Source organism: Hibiscus syriacus, unplaced genomic scaffold (genome assembly GCF_006381635.1).
Source record: "Hibiscus syriacus cultivar Baekdansim isolate YM2019G1 unplaced genomic scaffold, ASM638163v2 tig00110430_pilon, whole genome shotgun sequence".
Taxonomy (NCBI): domain Eukaryota; kingdom Viridiplantae; phylum Streptophyta; class Magnoliopsida; order Malvales; family Malvaceae; genus Hibiscus; species Hibiscus syriacus.
The window spans coordinates 1,406,344-1,433,881 of record NW_024062734.1 but is presented as its reverse complement, the minus strand read 5'-3'; the positions used below and the strand labels follow the sequence as shown (position 1 = coordinate 1,433,881).

Below are 27,538 nucleotides of genomic sequence, written 5' to 3'. Positions count from 1 at the left end.
AATATACTCAAATCCTTTTTGTTCTTATTTTTATTTTGAATTTGTATTAGGTAAAGTTCAAGCAATTTTTGATATTGTCTATCGAAATTTAATTTATCTTTCGAAAATAAAGTCAAAATAATGTTTAAAATAAAAAATTAAAAGTAACTAAAATATTGGAATGTAAATCTATCATTTGCAATAGCATAACAAAGCTTGACTCGAGTTCTTAGACAAGTTTCAAGCTACACATTCCATAGCAAAAAAAAATAAATAAAGGAAAAATAACCTCAAAAAACTGCAATACTCAAATTATGAGCACGTTTGGCTCTCAATACAACAAACTAAGCCCTTATTTAACTATGAAAAGTCAGTCCGCAAAAACTTTGAAAAATCACAGGCAAGAGAATGGCTAACCCAGAGGGAGCCCTCCTGAATCCGTGTTCCGGTTTTTTATTCAGATGGCAACGCACTTGGAGAGTCAACTGATTTCAGTACTTCCTCACCCATCTCCTTGCAGCCGACTAGTTTCTGCACAAGGAATGAAGTAGCAAACAACATTTAGAACTGTGATTTATGGGGTAAGAAAGCGCAAGAGAGTATGTGCAAAGAGAAAAACAGCTGGCCATATAATGTTGCTAATCTCTATATAACCTTTGCGATTTTTCTCTTGACAAATGACAACCGAAAGTAACCAAGATAGGTTGGGTTCTAAATTTCTGCAATGCCTATGGGAAAAGAAACCATGGGACCAAAGGTTGTTGCAACTATCTCAGACATTTTGATTGACCATTGTTACTAAAGTTCTTCTATTGCCACAAATATTCTCTAGAGAATTGAGATAACTAATATCTTTTGCTCAAAATAGAAGAGAAGAACCATATATTTTGCCTTCTTAAAAAACAATGAAAAAATACAGCAAGAAAAGAAAGGTGTTTTGGGATAAGAAACCTATACATTTCCGGGAGAATATATGTCGCCTGTACGGAACCCCTTATTAAGAGTATCCAGAACGGCATTCTCAATTCTCTTTGCAGCATTCGCTTCCCCCAGGCCATACTTCAAAAGCATTGCAGCACTGAGAATTGTTGCAAGAGGATTTGCCTTGTTCTGCCAGTCGTACAATAACATATTTCACATTATAATTGAGGTTCAACATCTTGGGTTTGATGGGAAATGATAATTAAACTGCAGCTCTAAACACTTAACAAAAAAGGTTAATCCAACCTGTCCAGCTATATCAGGGGCGGAGCCATGAATAGGCTCAAAGAGTCCAGGTCCCTGTGCAAATGAAAATGCCAATATAGTCAAAGAGAAAGGATATAAAAACACCAATGTTCTCAAAACAATCTGCAAATAGATTAATGAATTGTCATACTGATTCACCAAGACTAGCAGATGGAAGCATCCCTATGCTTCCAGTGATCATTGAAGCTTCATCAGACAAAATATCACCAAATATGTTGTTGGTCACAATTGTATCAAACTGCACCATTTCATTTTCACTTATTGTAAGCTTTTCTAGTAAAAAGACCTTTATTGGGACAGAGAAGAGTGAGAAGGAAGATAATGTCAACCTGTTTTGGGTAGCGAACAAGCTGCATTGCAGCATTGTCAACATACATGTGTGACAGCTCAACATCAGGATAATCAGAAGCAATTGTCGTAACTCTTTTCCTCCAAAGCATAGATGCCTAGAAAATGGAACATAAAAGTACCAAGCATATTACATGCGGAAAGGCTGATGCAAATATAATTAATAATTCCGGGCCTTGAAATTTTGGACACAATACAATAAGACAATGTACACGACACATTTAATAAACACAAACACAAATTAGGTAAATATGACAAGTCAGGTTTAAACCCTATTAACATGATCTGTGCAATACACATTTTGTATTTGTGTTAAAGATTTTGACATATCCATGCTGTGTTAATGTTTTGAAATGGGAAAAAACATAGCACACAACACACACATGCATGGATTTTGTCAGGTCTAATACTTGACAGATAAACTTGATATTATGCATGTTGTTTTACACCACAAGGTCAGAATCTTATACCTCATCGTTGCATAAGCCGGATACAAAACTAAAGTAAATTCATAATATCTTAGAAGTTGTCGTCATTGCCCTCAAGTCAGTTGAGATATGATCGCATACCAATGTAATTTAGGAGCGGCACTCCTTTTCCATCATAAAAGTGCAGTAATAATATTTTGCATACATGCTTTGGCAGGCAGTTCCTTCCAAAATACTATCGGGGCCTACAGAGAACTGCAGAACCCATAAAAGTTCCAGCAAATACAGACAGAAGAGAGATTTTACATGCAATAAACCATGATAGGTTGCAACACACTTTATAAAAAAAGTTTGTTGCTGACAAAATAGAAGGCTATTAATTATAGGATTATCACATAACTTCAACCTCTCAAATCAATTTATTGGTTAAAAACAGTAACAATTACAGTTCAATCTGATAATAAGGATGATATAGATAAAAGTACAATATGATGTAATAACCAACACATAATACCTAATTTTATACAAGATGCAACAAACAAGATTGAGAACATTACTACAAACCTCCAAACATTAGCTTTGTCAACAGAACAGAGTTGACCACGCCGCTTCCGAGCAATCTCAAATGCAACAAGAGCAATTCGATCAATCTGGCATCCATTTGTTTAATTTTCAATCATTAAAAAGTACGTACATGAAAAAGAAAATCACATGAAGAAATTTGAACTAAAAGAGAGATCCTGACTCCAACTTGACCCGGACTCCGACTCGACCGGACTCTATAGGGTCAAGTTTTTTCTTAAAAAATTGAGTTTGGGTCAGGGAAAGTCAGGCTTTGGGAGATGGGTAACCAAGTTTGGGTCCGGGGTCATAAGGAAAGCATTCATACTGGTCAGAAAAGGAAAATATAATTTTACCTGTTTTCTAGGCTGTCAACCATACAAATTGTGGATATTTTCAAATAAGAGCAAGCCTAGTTACAATTTTTGAATTTTTCATAAAGAAAAATGTATATATACATGTTTCAATAAATCCTTCGATAAAGCAGATATTTGAATCCAACACAAATATACAGAAAAAAATAGAGAAAAAGGAAATAAAAAGGAGGCACATTGGAGAATTCCAACTGTGAAGTCAAAGAATACCTCATAAGTAGCATACACCTCAGTGTTGAAGCCAATCTCCTCACCCTTTTCATTGGTACCAAATCCCCTTGGTTTTCCAAAATAAATACCTGATTCCAGTATAAGATCAGAACTGAGTATTAAGATAGAAATTTGGTAGGGAAATAGAAGAATCAGAAAAAGATAACTGAATTTTATTATTATTATCTTTTGGTGGTACTTACCTCCAGTAAGCTCCCTCACAACCATAAGGTCAACACCCTCAGCAACATCTTTCTTCAAAGTTGAGGTGTCCACTAACTGAAATAGAAAATAAATATAACAGATTGTCATGAACCACATATTTCTAATAAAAGAAACACAATCTACACCTGCTTCCTCAGTTCCATATTGCATCCATGCATAATAATGTAGAGTTAATTTTCTTTCTTGGAAATAAGCAGTTCACTCCGAAACTGTCTAAAAGTGCAGAGTGAACAATTGTGACAGCTTCAGCAAAAGAAGAAGGCCAAAAATAGAAGGCAAACAGATTGAATTTCAACAAAAAAAAGTCCATTCTGCATCACACATATAATATATTTCTTGATAATGCAAGTTTTTACCTAATTCCAAAAATTTGTTAATCTTATTAAGTTTGCAAATGAAGTTTTTAAATATTTGAAATATGAAGAAGAAATCATATAGATAAACTAAAACATCATTACCTGTGGTAAAACAGTGGCTGGTCTCAAATTTGCAAAGACTTTAAGTCCTTCTCTAAGCTGAAGTAGACCAGTCTCAGGCTTCAAGTGTTTTTCATTTTTATCCCACTTATACCTTGAAGACAAATCAAGTACTAAATGAAAAAAGACCCAAGAAAAATAAGAAAATAATCACCAAAGTGTTATATAGGAGAATACCCTCCAATTGCTCCAAGGAGAACGGCATCGGCTTTTTGTGCTGCAGAAAGGGTTTCCTCAGGTAATGGAATTCCAGTCAAATCCAAAGCAGCTCCACCCATGGGCATCTCTTGGAAGCTAAATTCAATCCCTGTTAGAGGTAGTTATTAGAACCGTTAGAGGTTCTTCAGCTTAATGCTACCTAATTCTGCTGTTTAGGTTGTTGGGCCGTTACAAGTTAAGTTGTATAGTGGGATGTATAAGATCTGCTGATAATAAAAAAATTGATGAGTTGGCTTTCGGTTTTGCCCCGTTTCATACCAAACATTGTTTCCCTTTTTTGTGGTTAGTCTTAACTGAAACTAACCCTTACCTGCGGCCTCGGATGGGAAGGTATACATTTCACGCTATGTAGTTTTTGATGAAAAAGAATTTGTTTTTACGAATAACAAGACTTCACAAGGTTCAAGCTCGTGTTCAAAACAAGGTGAACATGAGCCTTGGAAGTTGTGGAATTGCAGGAAGTGGTGTAATTGCAGGGCAATTCAGTGGGTGCTCAAGTATAGAGAAAGTACTAGACGGATCTCAATCATCCCTCAAGTAGTGGAATTGCAGGGCAATTCAGTGGGTGCTCAAACCAGTTCACAAAGACTACACGGATCAGATGAGTTGGTGGGAAGTTATGAGGACAAGACCACAGTCCACGCCTCCTTTATCTGATCATGACAGTGAACATATGTACATGGTACAAGGTGCAGTGATGCCTGAGGTACCTGAATATGTTAATGTAGATCTAATGTTGACAAGGTGTAAAAGTGGGACCTTTAAACCGAAAGCAATTCTTTCTATGGGTATAGATAAAGAACCTGAAACAATTCAAGAGACTGAGTTTCAGTCAGTGAAAGGAGGTACAGATAAAGAACCTGAAACAATTTAAGAGACTTTGAGTTTTTGTCAGTGGAAGGAGGCAGTGATGGCAGAACATGACGCTCTTAAAGGAAATGACACATGGAAACTGGTTTCGCTTCCTGAAGGTCGAAGGTCGAAGGTCGAAGCCAATTAGTTGTAAATGGGTGTTTAAAGTGAAGAAAAATCAGATGGTTCTACGGTGAGGTACAAAGCGAGGCTGACAGCAAAAGGGTTCTTTCAAGTTACTGAGCAGGAATGGGTAGTTCTGCGGTACGGCGCCTAAAAAACGGTTAATATAAGGCGTGACCGGTTAAACAAGTGACCGATTAAAATTTAAACCGGTTATGTTATATTATTTAACCGGAAATATTATAAAGTACAATAACATATTAGGTAGCGCTTATATAATGTAATAGGTAGTGCTTATATTTACCTATTTTATAAGTAAACTGGTATATTTATACCGATAGCATTGCAAATTTACCTATTACATTATATTATATTGAAAGTGTCCATACTTTTTATAAAAAAGATCGATATTTCTTTTAAAGTTATGTAATTTATGTTTCAATTTTTTTTAATAGTGCTTCATGTTTTCCACCTACAATATTAATTTAATAATTTCATTTGCACAAAAAATTATTTGATTGTTTTGATATTTTATAAAATATTATTTAGAAATTTTAATTTAATAATAATATATATCGTAACGTAAAAAATAAATTATTAGACTCCTATAATTACTAAATTAATATCTTAAAACTCACTCAAAAGATAACCTTAAATTAACAGTGAGCATTGCAAATTTACCTATTACATTATATTATATTGAAAGTGTCCATACTTTTTATAAAAAGGATCGATACTTCTTTTAAAGTTATGTAATTTATGTTTCAATTTTTTTAATAGTGTTTCATGTTTTCCACCTACAATATTAATTTAATAATTTCATTTGCACAAAAAATTATTTGATTGTTTTGATATTTTATAAAATAATATTTAGAATTTTTAATTTAATAATAATATATATCGTAACGTAAAAAATAAATCATTAGACGCCTATAATTACTAAATTAATATCTTAAAACTCACTCAAAAGATAACCTTAAATTAATGTTTTCCACAGTGAAAAAAGTATGGACACTTTTATAAAAATGATAGACACTTTACAATATAACCACTACCTATTACATTATATAAACGATACCTATTACATTATATAAGGGCTACCTATTACATCATATGTTTACCTATTATATTGAAAGTGTCCATACTTTTTATAAAAAGGATCGATATTTTTTTTAAAAAGTTATGTAATTTATGTTTCAATTTTTTTAACAGTGTTTCATGTTTTCTACCTACAATATTAATTTAATAATTTCATTTACACAAAAAATTATTTGATTGTTTTGATATTTTATAAAATATTATTTAGAATTTAAATTTAACAACATTAACCAAAGATAATAATAAATATGTAATATATATGTTTATTGTTTTTAATTTAATAATAATATATACCGTAACGTAAAAAATAAATGATTAGACGCCTATAATTACTAAATTAATATCTTAAAACTCACTCAAAAGATGTATATACCTAAATATATAGTTAACAAACATACCTAAATATGTAGTTATTGTACATACCTAAATTTAATGATAATATACTTGTAGTTATTGTACATACCTAAATATGTACTGCGAATTTAATGTTGTACCCACCCTTTAACTACCACTACCAATGCCACATCCTATTGAAAGCAGCACGACAGAAACATGTTCAAAATGAACCTTTGTTTACATCTCCATCAACTCCTGGAGCACTGAACTTGCACAACAAAATTTTTGCCATGGATAATACTGATGTAGACAATGTTAAGCCAACCGAGGAATGCCATGAAGTACATAATGTTGATGAATGTGACAGATTGGTTGGTCAGCTCTTCTGTTCACGTGATCAAGCTTGGCACTTTTACAAGGGATTCGCACGGGAACATGGGTTTAGTGCACGTAAGGGAACAACACGGCTTGACGTGGAAGGGAATGTGAAGACACAAGAATTTTGTTGTTCCAAAGAAGGGTTTCGAGTATCAAAAGTCAATACTGTTGATCGTCAACGTGCTCATACGCCAGTCACAAGAACATGATGTAAGGCTAGAGTCGTAGTTACAGCAACAAATACAAACGATCAGTGGGTTATAAGTAAGTCTGATCAGAAACATAATCATGCATTGTGCACATCTGCTATGACACCATTTATGCGTTCTAATAGAGCTGTAAGTAAGGCTGATATCGATGAGGCAACAACATTGAAAGAGGTCGGTGTTGGCACGTCACAAGTAATGAACTATTTAACGCAGCAGGCAGGGGGCTATCATAATGTTGGATTTACACATAAAGACCTCTACAATGCACTTCAAAGAGGTAAAGCAAAGGAAATCGTCGATGGGGATGTGAATGCGCTTATTACCTACTTTGATTATAAGAAACATGATGATCCCGGGTTTTTTATGACATACTCGGTAGACGAATCGGGGGCATTGTATAATCTTATTTGGTCGGATTCTACATCGAGATCGGATTACACATGCTTCGGTGATGTAATTGCGTTCGACACAACGTACAAAGATAATTTGTATGGTCGACCAATTATGCCTATTGTTGGTGTCAATCATCACCATAACACAATTGTGTTTGCCACTGCCATAATCGCTGACGAGACGTCTCAATCTTTCGAGTGGGTGCTACAGAATTTTTAGAAGCCATGATGAATAAATCACCTATTTCTGTTGTAACCGATGGGGATAGGGCAATGCAGAGGGCTATCAAATCTGTTATCCCTTATGCTAAGCACAGATTATGTTCTTGGCATCTTTCTCGCAATGCACAAGCTAACATTGGTGACCCAAAGTTTACAGCAGCATTCTCAAAATGCATGGCTTCCTGGTGGACAACCAAGGAATTTGATATTCAATGGCGTTCGATTGTTTCAGAATTCAACGTCCAAAAGCATCCATGGGTGATTGAGAAGGGAAATACACGACACTTATGGGCACAAGCATATCTAACCGGTCATTTCTTTGCCAATATTCGCTCAACACAAAGGTGCGAGTCTATGAATGCTTCACTAGCTATTGCACTGAAACACAAGAAGACATATTTAGATGTTGTTCATGCAATTGAAGATGGAATTAGTAGAATGCGTATGAACGAGTTGAAAGCGGATTACTTAAGTTCCCATACGAAGCCCTTCCAGATCACAAAACTGGTCGACCTTGAAAGCCATGCCGCTGCGATTTTTACCCGCGAATCTTTTCGTCTGTTCCAAGATGAACTTATACGGGAGACATTGTACCGGATTGAGGCAGAGATTAAGTCCTTATCAGATGAATGTCAACATTATATTTTGTCAAAGTACGCAGAAAAAAATAGGAAATTTTAAATTAGTTTTGATTCTCGTACGAAAACTCTAATTTGCTCCTGCAAAAAATTCGAGACCGTTGGACTTCCGTGTCGCCATCAACTTCACATTTTGAAGCAATTGGACTACACATATTTGCCCGAGACTTTGATTCAAAGTAGGTGGACTAATGATGCGAAGGCTTCTGCACCCAACTATGTTGATTTGAATGTGTCTCCAGAAGTGATGCAAATGGCAAGGTTCGCTGCTCTACGTTCAACGTCAAGTAGGTTATGCTACATTGCATCAAAGACAGACGAGTCTTTCAAAACCGCAAGAGATGAGATGAAAAAACTAATAGAAGAATTAGAAAACTCGTTTGGTTTGAATCATTCAGTCAACCAGAGCATTGTAGTAAACAATGTTCGTGACCCTCAACGAAAACAACGCAAGCGAAAAGAAGTGCCGAAGAACAAGGTCGAGAAGAAAATTAGGCGATGTGGGTACTGCAACGGTGAGGGCATAACAAACTAACATGTCCTCAAGTCAAGCTCAGTTTGAGTACAAGCACACAGCCTACATCAACTGATTTTTTCGAAGACGGAATGGAATGACAACGATCTCCATATAATATATCGTAAGTATCAACATGACTCCTATTGTATGTACATATAAATATTTTGAATGAAGGAAGAAAACCGCGTTACTTAAAATTACCGACACTTTTTAAATGGTATCGACACATTTTAGACATAAAGTACCGACACAATATTAAAAAGTGTCGATATAGGTTGTAGACCTATTCGCGCATAAAACCGGTATATTTATACCGGTTATATTACAAAATTATCTATTACATTATAATTATGGGTTCCGATGTGTAAATGTCGACACTTTTTTAAATCGTATCGACACATTTTTCTTCCAATATGGACATAAAGTACCGACACAATATTAAAAAGTGTCGATATAGGTTGTAGACCTATTCGCGCATACAACCGGTATATTTATACCGGTTATATTACAAAATTATCTATTACATTATAATTATGGGTTCCGATGTGTAAATGTCGACACTTTTTTAAATCGTATCGACACATTTTTCTTCCAATATGGACATAAAGTACCGACACAATATTAAAAAGTGTCGATATAGGTTGTAGACCTATTCGCGCATAAAACCGGTATATTTATACGGTTATATTACAAAATTATCTATTACATTATAATTATGGGTTCCGATGTGTAAATGTCGACACTTTTTTAAATCGTATCGACACATTTTTCTTCCAATATGGACATAAAGTACCGATACAATATTAAAAAGTGTCAATATAGGTTGTAGACCTATTCGCGCATAAAACCGGTATATTTATACCGGTTATATTGCAAATTTACCTATTTTATTATAATATGTTGAAAGTGTCCATACTTTTTATAAAAATGATCGATACTTTTTTTAAAGATATGTAATTTATGTTTCAATATTTTTTAAGTATGTTTCATGTTTTCCACCTACAATATTAATTTAATAATTTCATTTGCACAAAAAATTAGTTGATTGTTTTGATATTTTATAAAATATATAAGAATTTTTAATTAATAATAATATATACCGTAACGTAAAAAATAAATCATTAGACGCCTATAATTACTAAATTAATATCTTAAAACTCACTCAAAAGATAACCTTAAATTAATGTTTTCCACAGTGGAAAAAGTATAGACACTTTTATAAAAAGGATAGATACTTTACAATATATTAAAAAAGTATAGACACTCAAATGTATATGTACACATAGAAGCAAATATGGAATAATTAATGAAAATATACACACCATATAATCACACCAAAATATAAATACACAAGAATGTTCAAATAATGTACCGACAAACAAAATTAATCCGATGGAAAATGGTTGTTTCTAACGAAGTCCGGAACATTAGAGGCCTTCAACAAATTTTCCAAATACTCTCGTATGTTTCCGCCTTTTTGAGGACATACATAAATAATTTCAATTATCAAACTAATGAGGTGCAATTTTACTAACAATAAATTAAATTCGCATAAGTATGAATAAATTTGTGTCATACCTAGAGCTTTGTCGTTCGAATGGGAAGCAGCGTCAAAGGTATGTGGACATATGTAATTGTATTTCTATATAAACACATAAGTTGTTTGGATCATCAATGTCTGAATACCTGTTCAACTGGAAAAACATATTGCATAAATGCAACTTACCGGATTATAAATCATTTTTTCCGCTGAATCATCGACCAAAAGTGTATTTAGCTCGTTAAAATCTGGACACGCGTTCCAAACATCATTGAGATCTTTACAGTAGGTAACAGAATCGTATGTTTTGCATTTTTTTGATCCTGTTCACAAACAGTCGAACATAAATATGTAGGAATCATAGACAACGAAAAGTCAGCAAACTGTAATGACATTCATCTTACCCACATGAATAGAAAATGCTCGGAAAATACAGGTAGTTTCTCAAGTACACGGTCGACGTTATGCCTGAGATTGTAATCAAGTTTGAATGTTAACATTCAAATGTATATTAACGATTTTGACTACAGTAATTCAATTGCCTCAAACATGTTCTAACCTCATCTTTGAAGACCAAAGGGCAACAACAAAATTGTCGACACAAAATTGCATAAATTCAAATATCCTCTTCTGAGGACACATCTACAACATGAAGAAAATGAGATTAAAGTTCTACGCTTATATGTTAAAATAATGGATACAAAAGAATAGAATTAAAACCTGCGACAGTCTTGGGATGTAGGCAAGGACACCATTGAGATCAAAATTAAAAGTTTTCTTGAAGGCGGCGTTGCAGACACGATATACTTGTTTGGATCATCATCTTCATCATCATCATCGTCATCATCTTCATCGCCAGCTTCATCGTCATCATCATCGTCATCTTCATCGTCAGCTTCATCTTCTGCGACCGCTTGGTTGTCCACATCTGTTAAAAGAAAATAAAATAAAGTTCAGAACGTGTAAATGTTAAGAAACATAGATAATGAATTACCTAACTCGTTTGATGTCGTTGACGTAATTCGTTACGCAACATGGAGACTTCACGTTGCAATGATGAAATATCGGATCGCATTCCACTCACAAGGGAATCAATATGCTTCCGAAAATTGACCATGTATTCCATCACGGTCTTAATTGTGACATCCTCTGCAACTGGAGCTTCTTCCATCATTGCGTCTCCACTTGGTTGCTCTTCTTCATGGCCACGGGGTCCATTTCCTCCCTCTCTTGATCTAATCTGACCTCCTTGGCACGCTTCCAACGAGTTTTTCAACAAAATCATATCCCGCTTTTTAATAAATACCATGTCAATCTTGCGGGTTAATCGAACAGGGGCGTCATGCGAAAAATCAACTTCCTTCTTCTTCAACAGATGGGTGATGACACATCCATATGGTAGTGTAGTTGAAATTGTTGCTCCCTTTGTGACCATATATACAATTGTATTAAATATGAGTTTTGCAATGTTTGGAGCCGTTTTGGATTTATACTTTGCTATCCACCAATAATCGCTGTCTCGAAGCGTTGAATGTTTCCCCCACTAGGCCGGATATACCATGTGAGCATTTTGTCAAACACTCTCGACTCTACATCGAGGTGAATTGGGCTATTTCTAGTAACTCGTTTAATTGTAGACCAATCTACACCATTTTCATCTGAATCCCCTGTATTCGCTACACCTAAACCCTCCGCAATAGTTTCTGGAGATATATATATATCCTTCCCCATGACATGTGTATTAATTCCTATTATATTAGTCTTATTAGGCTCGTGCTGTAAGGAAGCATTGTTGTAGAAGACTCTAACTAGGTTGGGATAATATCTTGGTTCTACACCAAGGAATTCAAGCCAACCCCAAGATGTAAATGTGGATTTAAAATTAAATGCATATTTATCATCAAACAAGAAACCCAGGTCAATGACACGTTCGGGACGAATCTTCCTTACTTTAAAACTCGTCTGCCATCTTTGTTTCTCCATGTCGGATCTAAAGTTCAGAGTTTCGAAGGACCTGATTTCCTCAGAAGAATCGTTTGTTATAGAAGGAGGTTGAGAAGAACTGGGTTGAGAAGAGCTTTGAGAAAGACCTCGCTTCTGACGCTGACGTTTTGGAGCCATTTGGTTGGATGCTACCCTATTACAATGGAACACAAACACATTCAGGATAAAAACTCCAATATAGAAATCAATCAAACCCATAAAATATCGATAAATTTACCTGAATATCTGGTCGTCACTTATGATAACGGTAGAAGAAAGAGGAAGATCTGCATGCTTGCCTTTATGTTTAGGGTTTCTCGATTAAGAGTACTATATATCGTAAACGGTGGAAAACACTTGATATTTAAATTAGTATCGACACAAACTCTATTAGTGTCGACACATTATTAGACATTCTCACATAAAACTGGTATAATTGTACCGGTTAGATTGAAAAATTACATATTACATTATACTTTTGGGTTCGATGATTTTGGGATCGACACTTTTTATATATGGATCGACACTTTATGGGTGCACCCTGTTTTCCATTCATTCTGGAAAAAAATATCGACACAAACTATATTAGTGTCGACACATTATTTAGACATATTCTCATATAAAACCGGTATAATTGTATCGGTTAGATTAAAAAATTACATATTACATTATACTTTTGGGTTCGATGATTTTGGGATCGACACTTTTTATATATGGATCGACACTTTATGGTGCACCCTGTTTTCCATTCATTCTGGAAATAAATATCGACACAAACTATATTAGTGTCGACACATTATTTAGACATATTCTCTCATAAAACCGGTATAATTGTACCGGTTAGATTGAAAAATTACATATTACATTATACTTTTGGGTTCGATGATTTTGGGATCGACACTTTTATATATGGATCGACACTTTATGGGTGCACCCTGTTTTCCATTCATTCTGGAAAAAAAATATCGACACAAACTATATTAGTGTCGACACATTATTTAGACATATTCTCACATAAAACCGGTATAATTGTACCGGTTAGATTGAAAAATTACATATTACATTATACTTTTGGGTTCGATGATTTTGGGATCGACACTTTTTATATATGGATCGACACTTTATGGGTGCACCTTGTTTTCCATTCATTCTTGAAAAAAAATATCGACACAAACTATATTAGTGTCGACACATTATTTAGACATATTCTCACATAAAACCAGTATAATTGTACCGGTTAGATTGAAAAATTACATATTACATTATACTTTTGGGTTAGATGATTTTGGGATCGACACTTTTTATATATGGATCGACACTTTATGGGTGCACCCTGTTTTCCATTCATTCTGGAAATAAATATCGACACAAACTATATTAGTGTCGACACATTATTTAGACATATTCTCTCATAAAACCGGTATAATTGTACCGGTTAGATTGAAAAATTACATCCTTTTGGCCATATTGTAAATTTGCCTTTTACTTCCAAGTATCAACATGACCCTTAATGTGTATAAGAAACATGTACAACAACATACTGCTAACTTTTCTCATCTCATTCATAATTATATTCACATACAAAAATATAAATCGTATACAAAATTATAAATCTTATACAAAATTAACCCTACATTTACATCATTGCATTCTTTTGTTATTCTTATGTAATATTGCAGCTTTTGTTATCTCCTGTCTTCGTTCATTTTGATTGTGGCTTACGAGATCGTTTAATACTCGCGATCGATCCCAGTCTCCAACAACCTATATTCAAATTGTCAGAACGTTAAGTATTGTCAACTACAACATTCAATCTACGACTTTTAACAATTTTACCACAAACGATTTTTTCTATCCACTTACAAAATCACCAGTTGCCCCTGTAGAACCGATCGATTCCATCCACATCATCACATACATGCCGCAATCATATCTGTTACAAAATTTGAAAACCACACATGTCAATTATGATGAATACTACATAAATTAAGCTTTCTATTTGTGATAACATCTCATACCCATTCAATTGATTATTCTTCGTATGCTCCACAAATTTGAAATTTTTCAAGGGATACTTTCCTAGAGATCCACAGGACTCAACCCAAATGCGTTTCTTATTATAAGAATCTAATATTTTAATCTGCATTAAAATAGAAGAAGTTATGCACCAAAAAAATTATGCATTATAATTTTTATAATGTCCTTTCATACATACATACATACCAATCTCTTAGCATCCTTCACTCTCTGTTTAGCTGCTTCAGTTGTAAACATACTATCATATATTGTTACAACATTATCTACCATATCCAATACCAATGTGAATTATAGTAGTTTATTGTGATCATGATCTGCAACAAATTTCACACCCAATTTGACAAAATTCAACATTCTATATCCGAAAACATCATTTGCAATTGGTATGGTGTCTTACCTTCTCACAGTCGGTGAATTTCACATAGTTATCCAATATGACTCCCCAGAAGGTAGAAATACTCTCAACACTTTCTTTGTTGTTGGCTTCCAACGCCTGTTGCTGTAATTACGCAACAAACATTATTAATTTACCGTCTATAACACTACTTTTCAATATTTATTAATTTAACTCACCACTAAGAGGTATGGAAGGTAGCCAATCCTCCGGAGTGACTTTTGAGAATCGTAGCATATGGTCCAGGCGAGCAAATCGATAACCTAACAAAATTAATTACACAATCAGAACATATTCAATAAGTTTTAACATTTTCTACTTTCTACTTACCACACCGCCAACCCATTCCGTAGGCTTCAACGTTGCAACGTCGTATACAGTAGCGAATTGATTTCCCATTGAGATTACAGAATATCTGTATGAATCATTAGGATTAATATGTTGTCATGAAATATTTAAATATCACTCACAAAACAATATATTTCACTTACCCGATTCTAACTCGCAATTCCATAAATAATCACAAATTGCAGCTTCGATGTCATCAATTCCGCTTGGAATATCCGCTTTTTCAACCTACAATTTTGCATACAAATTTTTGTCACAACAACATAATAAAAATCAAATTAAGTATTCTTTTATTAAACTTACCTTCTGCTTCTTCTTCTGGGGTGCAGGACATTCCGAATCCAAAATTGCTGCTATAACACTCTCCGGTGTATAAATGACATCGACTTCCTTCCTCCTCATTTCTTCCATCTCTTATTCTTCCTCCTCCCTCTTTCTTCTTCATATTTTTTCAGTTCATCGTACTTTTTTTCTACATAGCTCTTCATCTCTTTTATTTCACCCTTCAATTGAGCTCCTTCATCCGAGTATTTATCAACCACCCCTTCACCCCCGTAAGTTCACTCCTCAAATCCACAACCTCCTTCACCACTCCCTCAAATTTTTCTCCCGTCACCATCCTAATATCACCCCTTAACACCCCCAACTTCTTTCACCACTTCACCCCTCAACACCTCTACTTCTTTCACCACTCCATCTATTTTTCCTTCCACTACCCCCTTATGCCTCTCGAGTGTATCTTCGACTCTCTCGAGTTTCTCTACGACTTGATCAAGTTTCTCTTCGACTCTTGATTGTCTTTGCATGATTTCAAATTGGATTTTTTTTGATATCAGCCAATTCAGACATCAAAATGTCGAAGTTACTCTGTTTTGCTTCACCGTCGTCCCACTCACCGTCATCCCCCAATACAACCATCCCTCCTTTCTTCTCCTCTGCCTCCACTGCCTCCTCTACATCCTTGCCAATAACCTTCAAAATTAAATTACAATAGTAAGACATTGATTATATTCTTAATATTATTTAATTACATTTATTACCATTTCTTGCTTCTTCCCTCTATCAAACTTCAACTTCACCATCACTCTAACCACCTCTTCCTTCCCCCATGCACGGATGCGTGCCACTCCGGTTCTTTCATAAGCCGGCACTGCCTCATAGCCCGACCAAAAATCGAACAGTGCAACCTGCATTTATAATAAAATTTATATTTTTATATAAAAACACAAAAAAGTGATTCAACTCATTACCTCTAAGATTGCTATGCACCCTTTGAGGTATCTCTGGCTGCCCTTTTTAAAGGTGATGATTGATTCAATCAATCTCGAATGGATATATTCAGCCCAATTGAATTCACCCTTCAAGCCTTCATCGCAAATGAGCTTCATATATTCCTTGTTCGTTGACGTATCACCCGTTGGACAAAGAAATATCCCGACAAGGTACAATAGAACTCGGGCCTTCAGCTCATCCCCCCAATAAGATCCACTTTGATATCCTCTTCAACTTCAGCATATGTCACCTTATGATTCAAACCATATTTGGAGGCAAGTGCTTTCCAGTTCTTACTCCTACAGACTTCTATAACACTTTTGCCTTTGTTTTGTACCCCCAATACGGCTGCAGCAGTCGATACCCCCAGAGGGAATGAATAATCACCATACTTAGCCATACATTGACTGACGTCAAATTGTGCCATCAAGGATCGACACAATTCCCTCCGAATAGGTCGATCCCTTACTCCGATCAACGATCTAAAACCTATTTCTCCCAGCACATTCAACTGACCCTTCTCCTTAAGGTGTTTAATTAATAAATTCACCTTTTAATGCTGCATCTTGTCGACACTTCCTACATTTTTTAACAATATATAATGTTATAGTTCTTATATATTTTGTATCAACGTATTTACAAGTTTAATGAATACCTTATTTTCATGTGCTTTCCTCCGTTCTTGTATTCTTTACTATCATTCCTTGACTGTGTGATGTAAGGTTCCTTTTCAGCATCACTCATTGAATTCCATTTGGACCTCACATCTTTTTTCACCTAATATTAAACATAAACGTTCTTAATCAATACATTAACACTAAATACTAATACTACTCAATGTCAATTTCATTTTACATACCGAACCGCTCTGTGTGCCATCTCCCTTCATCCTTTTGCATTCGGCCATACTGTTAACATTTAAAATTTGTAATCAATTTAAAGTTTATCGATACTTTAATCCAATTACCATTTCAACAATAATAACAAAAAGACATTGATACTTACTAGAAGTACATATATCCACCCTTTGGTTGCTTTCGAGTCTCGGCCTCAATTTCAAAGTCATCTGCTCCACCAACAATTTTCCAACCCATTGACTCCATTTTTCCTTCATATATCAGTTTACGCAAATCAAATTATTTTGTTACATACACTTTTCAATATACAAATATAGATAACTCTTGTGGTAAAACGGTTTTCTTCAAAAGAATTTGAATGGCCACACCAAAATGTGTCGGCACATTTATACAACCTATAATATCATTTTCTACCTATAATATTTAATAAAAGTATCGACATTTATATTTTTCCTTGAATATCTATTTCTACCTGCAATCGGTCCCAAATGCTTCCTTACTCCAAAACCCCAAACAACACATAAAAAACCCTATCGCGATTACTGTAATAATAAAAAATTAGGGTTTCGACAACATACTTTTCGATTCAACTGCAGCAACAAACAAACAAACTTCGCTTTATAAACGCCTTCTGAAATGCAGCAATAATTACTCTTCGATTTCAAAAACTCGTCCGTTCTATCTTTTTCAGAGGATATTTAGCTATGGCCTTTATATTTTCATCGGATATGTTATTTATATTTAATCGATACAAATACAAAAGTGTTGATACTTTTATGTCAGGTGTCGATACTTTCGAAAGGATAATTACCTATTTCTTTGAAAGTGTCGATAATTTATTACACGTACTTACGAAAGTATCGATACTTTCAATATATCCGGTATCATTTTACCGGTTTTATCATTTTGATATCGGTTTTATCATATTTTTACCTGTTATATCGTTGTGGATCGATATATTTTTTAAAGTATCGACACATTATAGGCGCTATAATGCTTCTCTTTTAAATTCACAAAGTGTCGATCCTTATATAACGTATCGACACTTTTAAATTTACCGGTTTTATCATTTTGTTACCGGTTTTATCATATTTTTACCTGGTATATCGTTTTGGATCGATATATTTTTTAAAAGTATCGACACTTTTTAGGATTTAAAACTGCTTTTAAAGTTATGTAATTTATGTTTCAATTTATTTAATAGTGTTTCATGTTTTCCACCTACAATATTAATTTAATAATTTAATTTACACAAAATTTTATTTGATTGTTTTGATATTTTATAAATATTATTTAGAATTTAAATTTAACAATATTAACCAAATATAATAATAAATATGTTTTCAACAGTGAAATAAGTATGGACACTTTTATAAAAATGATATATACTTTTTTGAAAGTTATGTAATTTATGTTTCAATTTTTTTAATAGTGTTTCATGTTTTCCACCTACAATATTAATTTAATAATTTCATTTACACAAAAAATTATTTGATTGTTTTGATATTTTATAAAATATTATTTAGATTTTAAATTTAACAATATTAACTAAAGATAATAATAAATATATTTTCACAGTGAAATAAGTATGGACACTTTTATAAAAAGGATAGATAATTTACAATATAACAGGTAAAAATATGACAAAACCAGATTCATTATGACAAAACCGGTAAAATTTACTTGATATGTTAAAAGTATGGACACTTTTATAAAAAGGATAGATACTTACCGATAACCAAAGTTTACCGGTTACCAAATTTTTTAATAGTTTTTCATATTTTCTACCTAAAACATTATTAGTTGTCAACATAATAGGTACCGCTAAACCGAATTTATTAAATACATTTTAATGTATCCGGTAATGCTGTATATTAGCCGTATATTAACCCGCCTTTCCTGAGACATTCCCAGCAGGAATAGAGAAACATTCAACCCAATAGTAAAGTCGTCAACAATTAGGTGGCGTCAGTAGTATGCGGATCATATTTGTAGACATTTATAGTAGAAGGTGATTCAAAAATCTACATTCTGTAAAAGAAAAAAGACTGTTTATTTTTTAACGTATGCATACTACTAAAATAAACTGAAATATAAATAAACTGATTTTTTAAACTTAAAAGAGTTTTGCAATACTGAAATTTAAATAATTTTAGTTTTATAATACTGAAATTTAAATAATTCATACAACTACAATAATAAATTTTTTAAAATAAATCAATCCATATTTTAAAATAAAATTTTTCATATTTTAAAATAAATCAATTCATATTTTAAAATAAATTTTTTCATATTTCAAAATAAATCAATCCATATTTTAAAATAATTTTTTTATATTTTAACATAAATCAATTTATATTTTAAAATAAATCAATCCATATTTTAAAATAAATCAATTCATATTTTGAAATAAATTTTTTCATATTTTAAAATAAATCAATCCATATTTTAAAATAAATCAATTTATATTTTAAAATAAAATTTAAAATAGATTTAAATAATTTTAATTTCTTTGAAGATGTTTGAAGACATAAAATCATGTCTACACCAAGAAGACCTCGCGCAGACGTTAGAAGAGCTTCTGTCTTCTAAAAAAACAAACGGTCTGCAAAGTTCAATGTCTGCGCGGCACAGACATAAGAGCTTTGCAGACCTTACACAGTAAAAACAAACACCACCTTAATGTCATTTTGTCTTTGGCTACATCATACGGGTGGGTTTAAGACGGATAGACGTAAACAATGCCTTCCTTATTGGTGAGCATGCTAATGTTGTGTTTACGAAACAACCTCCATGGTTTGAAACAGTAGCAGATGATGGCACAATGCTTGTATGTGAGTTACAAAAAGCCTTGTATGGCCTTAGACAAGCACCAAGGAATTGGTACTCCAAGCATGCTTGCTGGAAGTTGGGTTTAAAGGTTCTACTGCTAATCCGCCATTATTAGTTCGATATTAGGCGCATTCAATTACATATTGGTCTATGTAGATGACATAGTCCTTACTGACTGTTCAAATGATGAAATTTTATAATTTGTTATTAGACTTGGTAAGAAGTTTTCATTGAAAGATCTTGGTGAATTGAGCTATTTCTTAGGAATTGAGGTACAGAGAAGAGAAGGAATGTTGATTCTCACAATATATATATATATATATATATATGAGTTATTAGAAAGAAAAAGATGCGTTAAGCCAAACCAGTCCCGAAACCTATGATTGTGTCATTAAAATTAAGTTATAGTGTAAGACGGCCATTGGAAGACGTTCAAAGATACACAAGTGTTGTAGGAGCACTTCTCTATTTGTGTCACACAAGGCCTGATATTGCTTATAGTGTGAACAAACCCATGTAAAGTTCACTTAAAGGCTGTAAAGAGGATATAAGGTACTTTAATGGAACATTGACTCACGAGTTAGTGTTTTCCACTGATGAACAGGCTCACAAACTGGTTGCATTGGCTGATACTGATTGGGGGAGTAATTTAGATCACAGAAGATTAATTCAGTGTATTGTGCATTTTTGGGTAACAATCTAGTGTCATGGAGCTTAGAAAAACAAAAATCAGTGTTCAGGTCCCAACGGAAGGGGAATATCGAAGTATAGCAAATGGTGCTTCGAAAGTAACTTAGCTCTTTGCTTTACTTAGTGATATGCAATGTTATTAAAACTGGACCGGATCGGCCGGTTCGACTGGTTGAACTATGAACTGGTGGCCTGTCTGGTCCGGTTAACTCTCAAAACCGGATTAGCACAAAATCGGTAAAGAACCGGCTGAAAATCGAGAAAACCGATTTGAACCGCCGGTTCACTTTTTTTCTTTAAAAAAAATTAAACCAAACAACGTCGTTTGTTCAACGAGCCGAGTCAAATTCGAGTATTGCTGAGCTCGACTCGAACTCGGAAATTTTAAAAGTAAGCTCAACTCGACTCAAAAACTCACGAGCTAAAAATTATCAACTCTAAATATAATATTAAAACTTGAAATTGAAAAGGCTCGAACTCAAAAAAAATTAGAAATTTGATTGAAGCCTAAAATTTGAGCTCAATTGAAGCGAAAGAATAGTTCGCTTTGTGCTCACCAAAAGGCTTCATGATTTTGAATATCAAATTACCTCTATTATTTATAGAAGTAAGTTGGGATGCTCTTTTATGTTTCTTAGCCATGTGAGATTGTTTTGTTATCATATTTTTATTCTTTAAACTTTTGGGATACTCTTTTATGTTTCTTAGCCATATGTGATTGTTTTTTTTAAACAATTAAACCAAATGACATCATTTGTTATGATTTTTTTAAACCCCAATTTTATTTTTTTGATTATAGTTATATAATTATATTTATTATTTAATATGTTTTACCTTAAATATTATGTTGTAGTTGATTTGAATAAATCAACCATTTTGTTTCACTTGATTTTATGATTTTTCATTTATACATTTTATAACTTGTGATATTTTTATACCTTTTAATATTGTAAACTTAAAAAAAGTATTACATATATATTAATATTGTTTTGAATATTATGTAAAATTAAAAAATATATTTTATATACAATCTGGTTCAACCGCGGTTAAATCCGATTGAGTCAGTGAACCAGTACCTTCACCGGTTCAATGTCTGGTCCGATTTTAAAAACATCACAGAAATAAACTATACGAGGTTCCGGTGATATGGAGTGACAATACAATGGCGGTTGCTTTACGTGCAAACCTGGTATTTTACGCTCGATCAAATGCAATGTATTGCTGAAAATAGAGAAAACGGGGAAAGTAAATAAAACCTTCGAGAGATCCAGCGAGTTTGAGGACGATTTTGGCAACGGAGATGACTTCAGGGCCGATACCATCTCCGGGTAGGAGAGTGATATTGTAGCGTTTGGGGGTTGCGGCGGCGGGGGAGGCAAACCTGATCCTGGCCGATCTGGGGGACTGTTTGGCAACTGATTTAAAATTAAAAGTAGCATTGAGGGAACGGGCATTTAGGTTAAGTGCAGAAGACATTTGGAGAAATGGAAGGGGAAACAAAACTAGAGAGCAGAAAATCTACAGATTATAGAGATAAAAAATAAATTAAAAATAAAAATATAAAAATTATACATTAATTTGAATTTTAAAAATTAAATTTTGGCGCCTGGCGGTAAATTTATATCCTAATATAGTATTTTTTTAAAGAAAATAAAAACTAAAATGGCCATGAACAATTGCTTACCAAATTAGCATTTGGGTGAAATCCGATAAACCAAACTCAAAGAAAAAATGTAAAGACATGCTTTTACACGCAGGCTATAACATTTTATATATATAATTTATTTATTTCTTTTCTCGTTTTTTATCTTTTTATTCATTTTTTAAACTTTAGCATGTGAATTTCCCCGAGTTTAGGGAAGTTCTGTCGTACAACAGTTTTAATATACGATTAAAGAAATATATAATTGAAAATATTATTATTATTTTAATATTTTCGGTAAAAATTTATCTAAAATATTTTTTTTACTTAAAACATTAATGTTTTTTAATATTTCTGGTAACATACTCAATATTAATATTTTCGGTAGAAAAAATAATATTTTATGTAGTGTTTTACTAGACATATTAGCAAACTCGATAAAGCACCTAATAATAATATTTTTAAATAATTTTTTACTAAAAATATTAAAATAATAATAATATTTTCAATAATATATTTTCTTAATCATATATTAAACTAAACCCATAAAAAGTAACTTTTGTCACTTACATACACCTTTTCCAAATAATATTATATTTAAAAAATATTTCCAATCCAACATGTTTTTTCAAGATTTAAACTAGAGAATATCATTTCAGTAAATAATTATAAATAGATATTTTAATATTTAATTTTTATTAAATATTTTAAACTCATTGAGTGATTTAGTAATTAAAATGAGTGTTATTTTTCTAGAGATATTCAATTTGAGCATCTAAGTATGTAAGTATGTGTGCGTTGTTAATGATTAAGAAAAATTATAAGCATACACTACTCAGTAATCACCCTAGATTTTTTCAAAAAATATATATAAATTGATAAATTTCAGTAAAAAATCCATTAGTTGGTGAGTAAAGTTGCATTTCCATTAGTTGATGAATAAAGTTCCATTTCTCTTGAAAAACTGTCTTTTTCATTTTGAGTTATTTTATTTGAATTCTTCAAGAAAATTTGAATTTCTTTTATTTGATTTTGAGTCGATTTTAAATTTAAAAAAAAATTAATAACCAAAAAATTAAAACGATGTCTTTTTTATCTTTAACTAAGTAATTTAATCATTTTATAATTTGGTAAATGATTTTTTATTTTTTTAATTTATCATTTATTTTAAGTTTATTTTTAAATAGATTTCAACCACATACTCCTCAACCATATCGGTTATCCTATGGTCATGGTATTTATACCCCCGATAAAAGGTTAAAAGGAGGACTCTCTCCTTCCTTTTATCTGCTCTCAGTGCCTCTCACATTTACATCACTTATATTCTCTCCCAAAGTATCTTTCTCTCACAGAGAACCACTAATTAACGATCATCACTTATTTTGCCATTGCAAAGTGTCGTGGAGATTATGGCAAAAATGGTGCTCCTTGTGGAAGGTTAATTTAGTTTGTACTGGCAATGTAAGGAGTCTTCTTCTTGTGTGGGAGGATCAGCAGATTTCTTTTACTTACAAACCCGTGTGGAGATCAGTTTTCTTTGGGATAATGTGGAGCATATGGCTTCGTAGAAATGATATTTTGTTAAACAATAAAAGGTGACGCGAGAATCAACTTTTTCAGCTATCTGCTCTTAGAATTGGCCATTGGTGCAAATACAAATGGCCTGTTTTGTCACCTTCAGTTATTGATTTCCTAAGTGGTTTACCCCTATCCTGCTAGTATGTGCATGCATTGGATATAATCATGGTTTCTCTGTGGGACTTGAATCTTAATGCTGGTTTTTGAAGGTAGCTGTGTATTTAAGGAGATTTTTTTGACTTTGAACGGGAGGTTGGGAGTCTACTTTAGAGAGATCATATTGATTGATAACCAAAGACAATTTGGCTATGATGCTGCGTTGAGTGTTCCCTGTCTGGGGTTTTTATCCTTTTCTGGTGTTATGGTCAACTGTCGTCTGGTTTGCCTTCCGTTTGTTGCAGGTCTGCACTGGCTTGTCTCCTTATGCGTGGGTTCTTCATGGCTATCTGGGGTTAAGGGGTGTAACAACGTTGTCGCTTAGATGTTAGAGACCGCTGCTCGGTTTCTCCTTTCAATTTTCAGCTTTCAGCATTGATCAGTGCAGCCCCTGGGTGAATATGTCATATGGTGCAGGGTTTTATTTGCCGTCTTCATCGTGGTGAGAGTATTTCCTCTTCATATTGCAGTGTTCAGTGTCAGTGTTCAAGGGCTGTTATCGATCTATTGCTGTTGCCTATTCAGTTATTTTTCTGCTGGGCTGGGAGGCAGCCTTATTACCGTTGTTGAGCTGTTTTGGCTGGTCGCTGATGGTGCGTTTATTGCTGGAGCTGATTTTGGTTCCCCCCATATTGGTGAAGTTGTGCTTCCTTGTTTATGTGCTTTGGTTGGTTTAAGGTTTAAGCTTGTAGTAGCTGTATGGTTGTGCTATCTGAAGTTTATATGATTCAACTGATAGTCATTTAGTTCGTTGAGGTTTATGGCTGCTTGTTTGTGTTTTGGTTATTGGTACTTTATTGACGTTGTTTGGGTGCACTTTTTTCCCCTCCATTTAGGACCTCTCAATCGTCTTTTGTATGTTTAGATCGGTAATATATAAAGCGCCCCTTTTTTTAAAAAAAATGGCTTGGAGTACTCCATCCTTACTGTTATTCTTATAAAAACAGTTTGGATTTGATATTATAAAATGATGAAGAATATAATATTCTCGATTTCTTGAATCAAAATCTTTTGAAGAATTAAAATATTTATTATAAAAATAGTTTGGATTTGATATTATAAAAGGATTAAGAATATAATATTCTCGATTTCTTGAATCAAAATCTTTTGAAGAATTAAAATATTTATTTTAATTATTGAAAAGTATATTTAATTTGACTACGTTCATTAGATTATTTGATAATTTTATTTAGGATTAAATCGAATACCAAAAATTAAAAACCCAATCAAATAACTCAAACAAAAGATTGATACGAACGTATATGATTACATCAACAAACGAACCACAAAACGAGATCAAACTACTGAAAGACCACTGATAAATCGCAAATCAAAGTTGAGCGACGTGAGAAAACTATCCACGAATGCAAACACATATCCCAATTCAATTAGAGAGTTTAAACTAGGAAAAATTAGCATGATAATAAATTAGCGTCATCTTAATCAGTTAAAACGATGTTGAATCTGTAACATCCTCAATATCGGGTTAGTGACTAAATTGTAAAGTTTCAGAATTTGATAATTAAAGTATAATAATTGAACAGTTCAAGACTTGTATGAAAAATGTGGTGTAGGATCAAGTTGGAAAGAAGGAGGAATAGAAGGACAAAATGGTCATTGACAAGGGAAATAATTTAATTGTTATGGTTATATATGTTTCCACGTGGAGTGAAGAGAGAAATGCATAAGTTTTCAGAGTTTTCTTCTTTTCTTCTTTTCTCCCAACGTGAAGACTCATAGCAAAGGTTAGATTTCTCATAAGTTGTTTGTTAGTTGAAATTTAAGTTTGGTTTTGTTCCTTAGATGATAATTAAGCTTAATGAAATCTTAATTTACTTTAAAACAACAAGATGAAGGGTGTAGGAAGAATTAATGATTAAGAGTTCTTGAATAGAATTTTGAAATAGAATTCATAATTAGAAATGGAGGTTGGATTTGACTTGTCATCGACTTAATCAAGACATACGAAGTGTTAGAATTAGATTCAAAACATATTGGAATTTGAGTAAGATTCTTGAATTCTATATGGAGGATTGGATTTTTAAGTTTTAGAGGTATTAAATGGATAATAATTAGTTTAAATAGGTGTATAAGAGTTAAGAATATTAAAAGAGGTGAAAGATGAAGAGTTGAGCTGAAAAGAGAGTGAATTTCTTGCTTAAAATGGAATTTTTGGTTATGTGCATCGATGCATATTCAATGTGTATCGATGCATCAAGGGTAAAATCCCATAAATTGTTCAATGTGTATCGATGCACATGAAGTGTATCAATGCACTCCTTTAAAATAAAAACATCTAATGTCATCAGTGTATCGATGTACAAGTAGTGCATCGATGCACCCCCTTAAAATACAAACATCGAATGAGATTTATGTACCGATGCATCGATACATGGTGTAGTGCATCGATGCATACCTTCATTAAAAGATGAAAATAGCTTTCTTTTTAGCCTAAGGAGTGATAGTTCAGAATATATTAGTTAATAAACTGATTAGTATCAATGTATTTCTATGTAGATATAGAACGTAATTTCGTTCCGGAACAAACGAAGGATTAGGATCAAGTTAAAACAAGCAAGACCAAGGTGAGTGCATATCCTGGATGAAATGGAATTGAGATAAGACTTGCGATAAGTCTATCTCTTATCATTGAATTTATGATTCCATATTCATGCACATGCATACATATATATATGTGTTAATGTTATAGTGATTCCATGCATTTTTCATTCACGATTAACATGGTATTATATGAATGAATGCCATTATCAGAGAATTCTTCCAGGTATGTGAAATGATGAAAATGATCATATGAAGTGACTTATGTGTTTATATGGACAGTGATGAAAGAGATATAAAATGAGAAATGTATTTGTAATTAAGCCCATGTTATTTAATATGAGAGCTGTAGGTATAATTGGCATGCCAAGAGTCGAGGGATTATCAGTGGTTCTTCGGGATATAGTGGTTATTCGGAACAATCAGTGGTCTTTCGGGACATAGTGGTCATTCGGGACAAATATTCAGTGCCCCTTGAGGGAATTATACGAGCTGTGGTGACAGCATAGTGCACAATCTCTATGTACTCGTATACCTTTGTTCTCAATAATGTACATGGGCAATCCAAAGATAAATTAAAGTGGAATTAGCATAAGAATATATGTTTTATATGTGCATGTTACCATCATACATGTTATAGTGAAATAGATGTATGCAAATAAAGATGTCATGATTAAATGGTAAGAATGCATGTTCATGAATGCATTGTTATATCTATATAATTATATTATGCCTCACTAAGTCTATGACTTAGCGTGTAAGTGATTTACACGTAGGTACCAAGAAACAAGAAGAGCAGTAATAGAAGTGGCAAGGA

At 33.1% G+C, this 27,538-nt stretch overlaps 1 protein-coding gene across 2 annotated transcripts; it reads right to left on the bottom strand.

The window, feature by feature from the left end:
• Nucleotides 1–308: 308 nt before the first annotated feature.
• LOC120125266 (3-isopropylmalate dehydrogenase, chloroplastic-like) lies at nucleotides 309–22,299 on the bottom strand. 2 transcript variants are annotated; one of them, XM_039143741.1, is made up of 11 exons: nucleotides 22,043–22,299; nucleotides 4,027–4,156; nucleotides 3,832–3,943; nucleotides 3,352–3,427; nucleotides 3,149–3,237; nucleotides 2,564–2,653; nucleotides 1,557–1,673; nucleotides 1,358–1,465; nucleotides 1,207–1,260; nucleotides 937–1,089; nucleotides 309–510 (listed from the first exon to the last, which is right to left on the bottom strand). In XM_039143741.1, exons 1-11 carry the CDS (start codon nucleotides 22,260–22,262, stop codon nucleotides 433–435), a joined length of 1,227 nt encoding a protein of 408 aa, XP_038999672.1. In that variant the 5' UTR covers nucleotides 22,263–22,299; the 3' UTR covers nucleotides 309–432. The 2 variants fall into 2 exon arrangements, with proteins under 2 accessions (XP_038999672.1, XP_038999673.1); XM_039143742.1 differs by lacking the exon at nucleotides 309–510 and adding an exon at nucleotides 2,509–2,517 and having other exon boundaries at nucleotides 931–1,089; nucleotides 2,576–2,653.
• Between the last annotated feature and the right edge of the window lie 5,239 nt (nucleotides 22,300–27,538).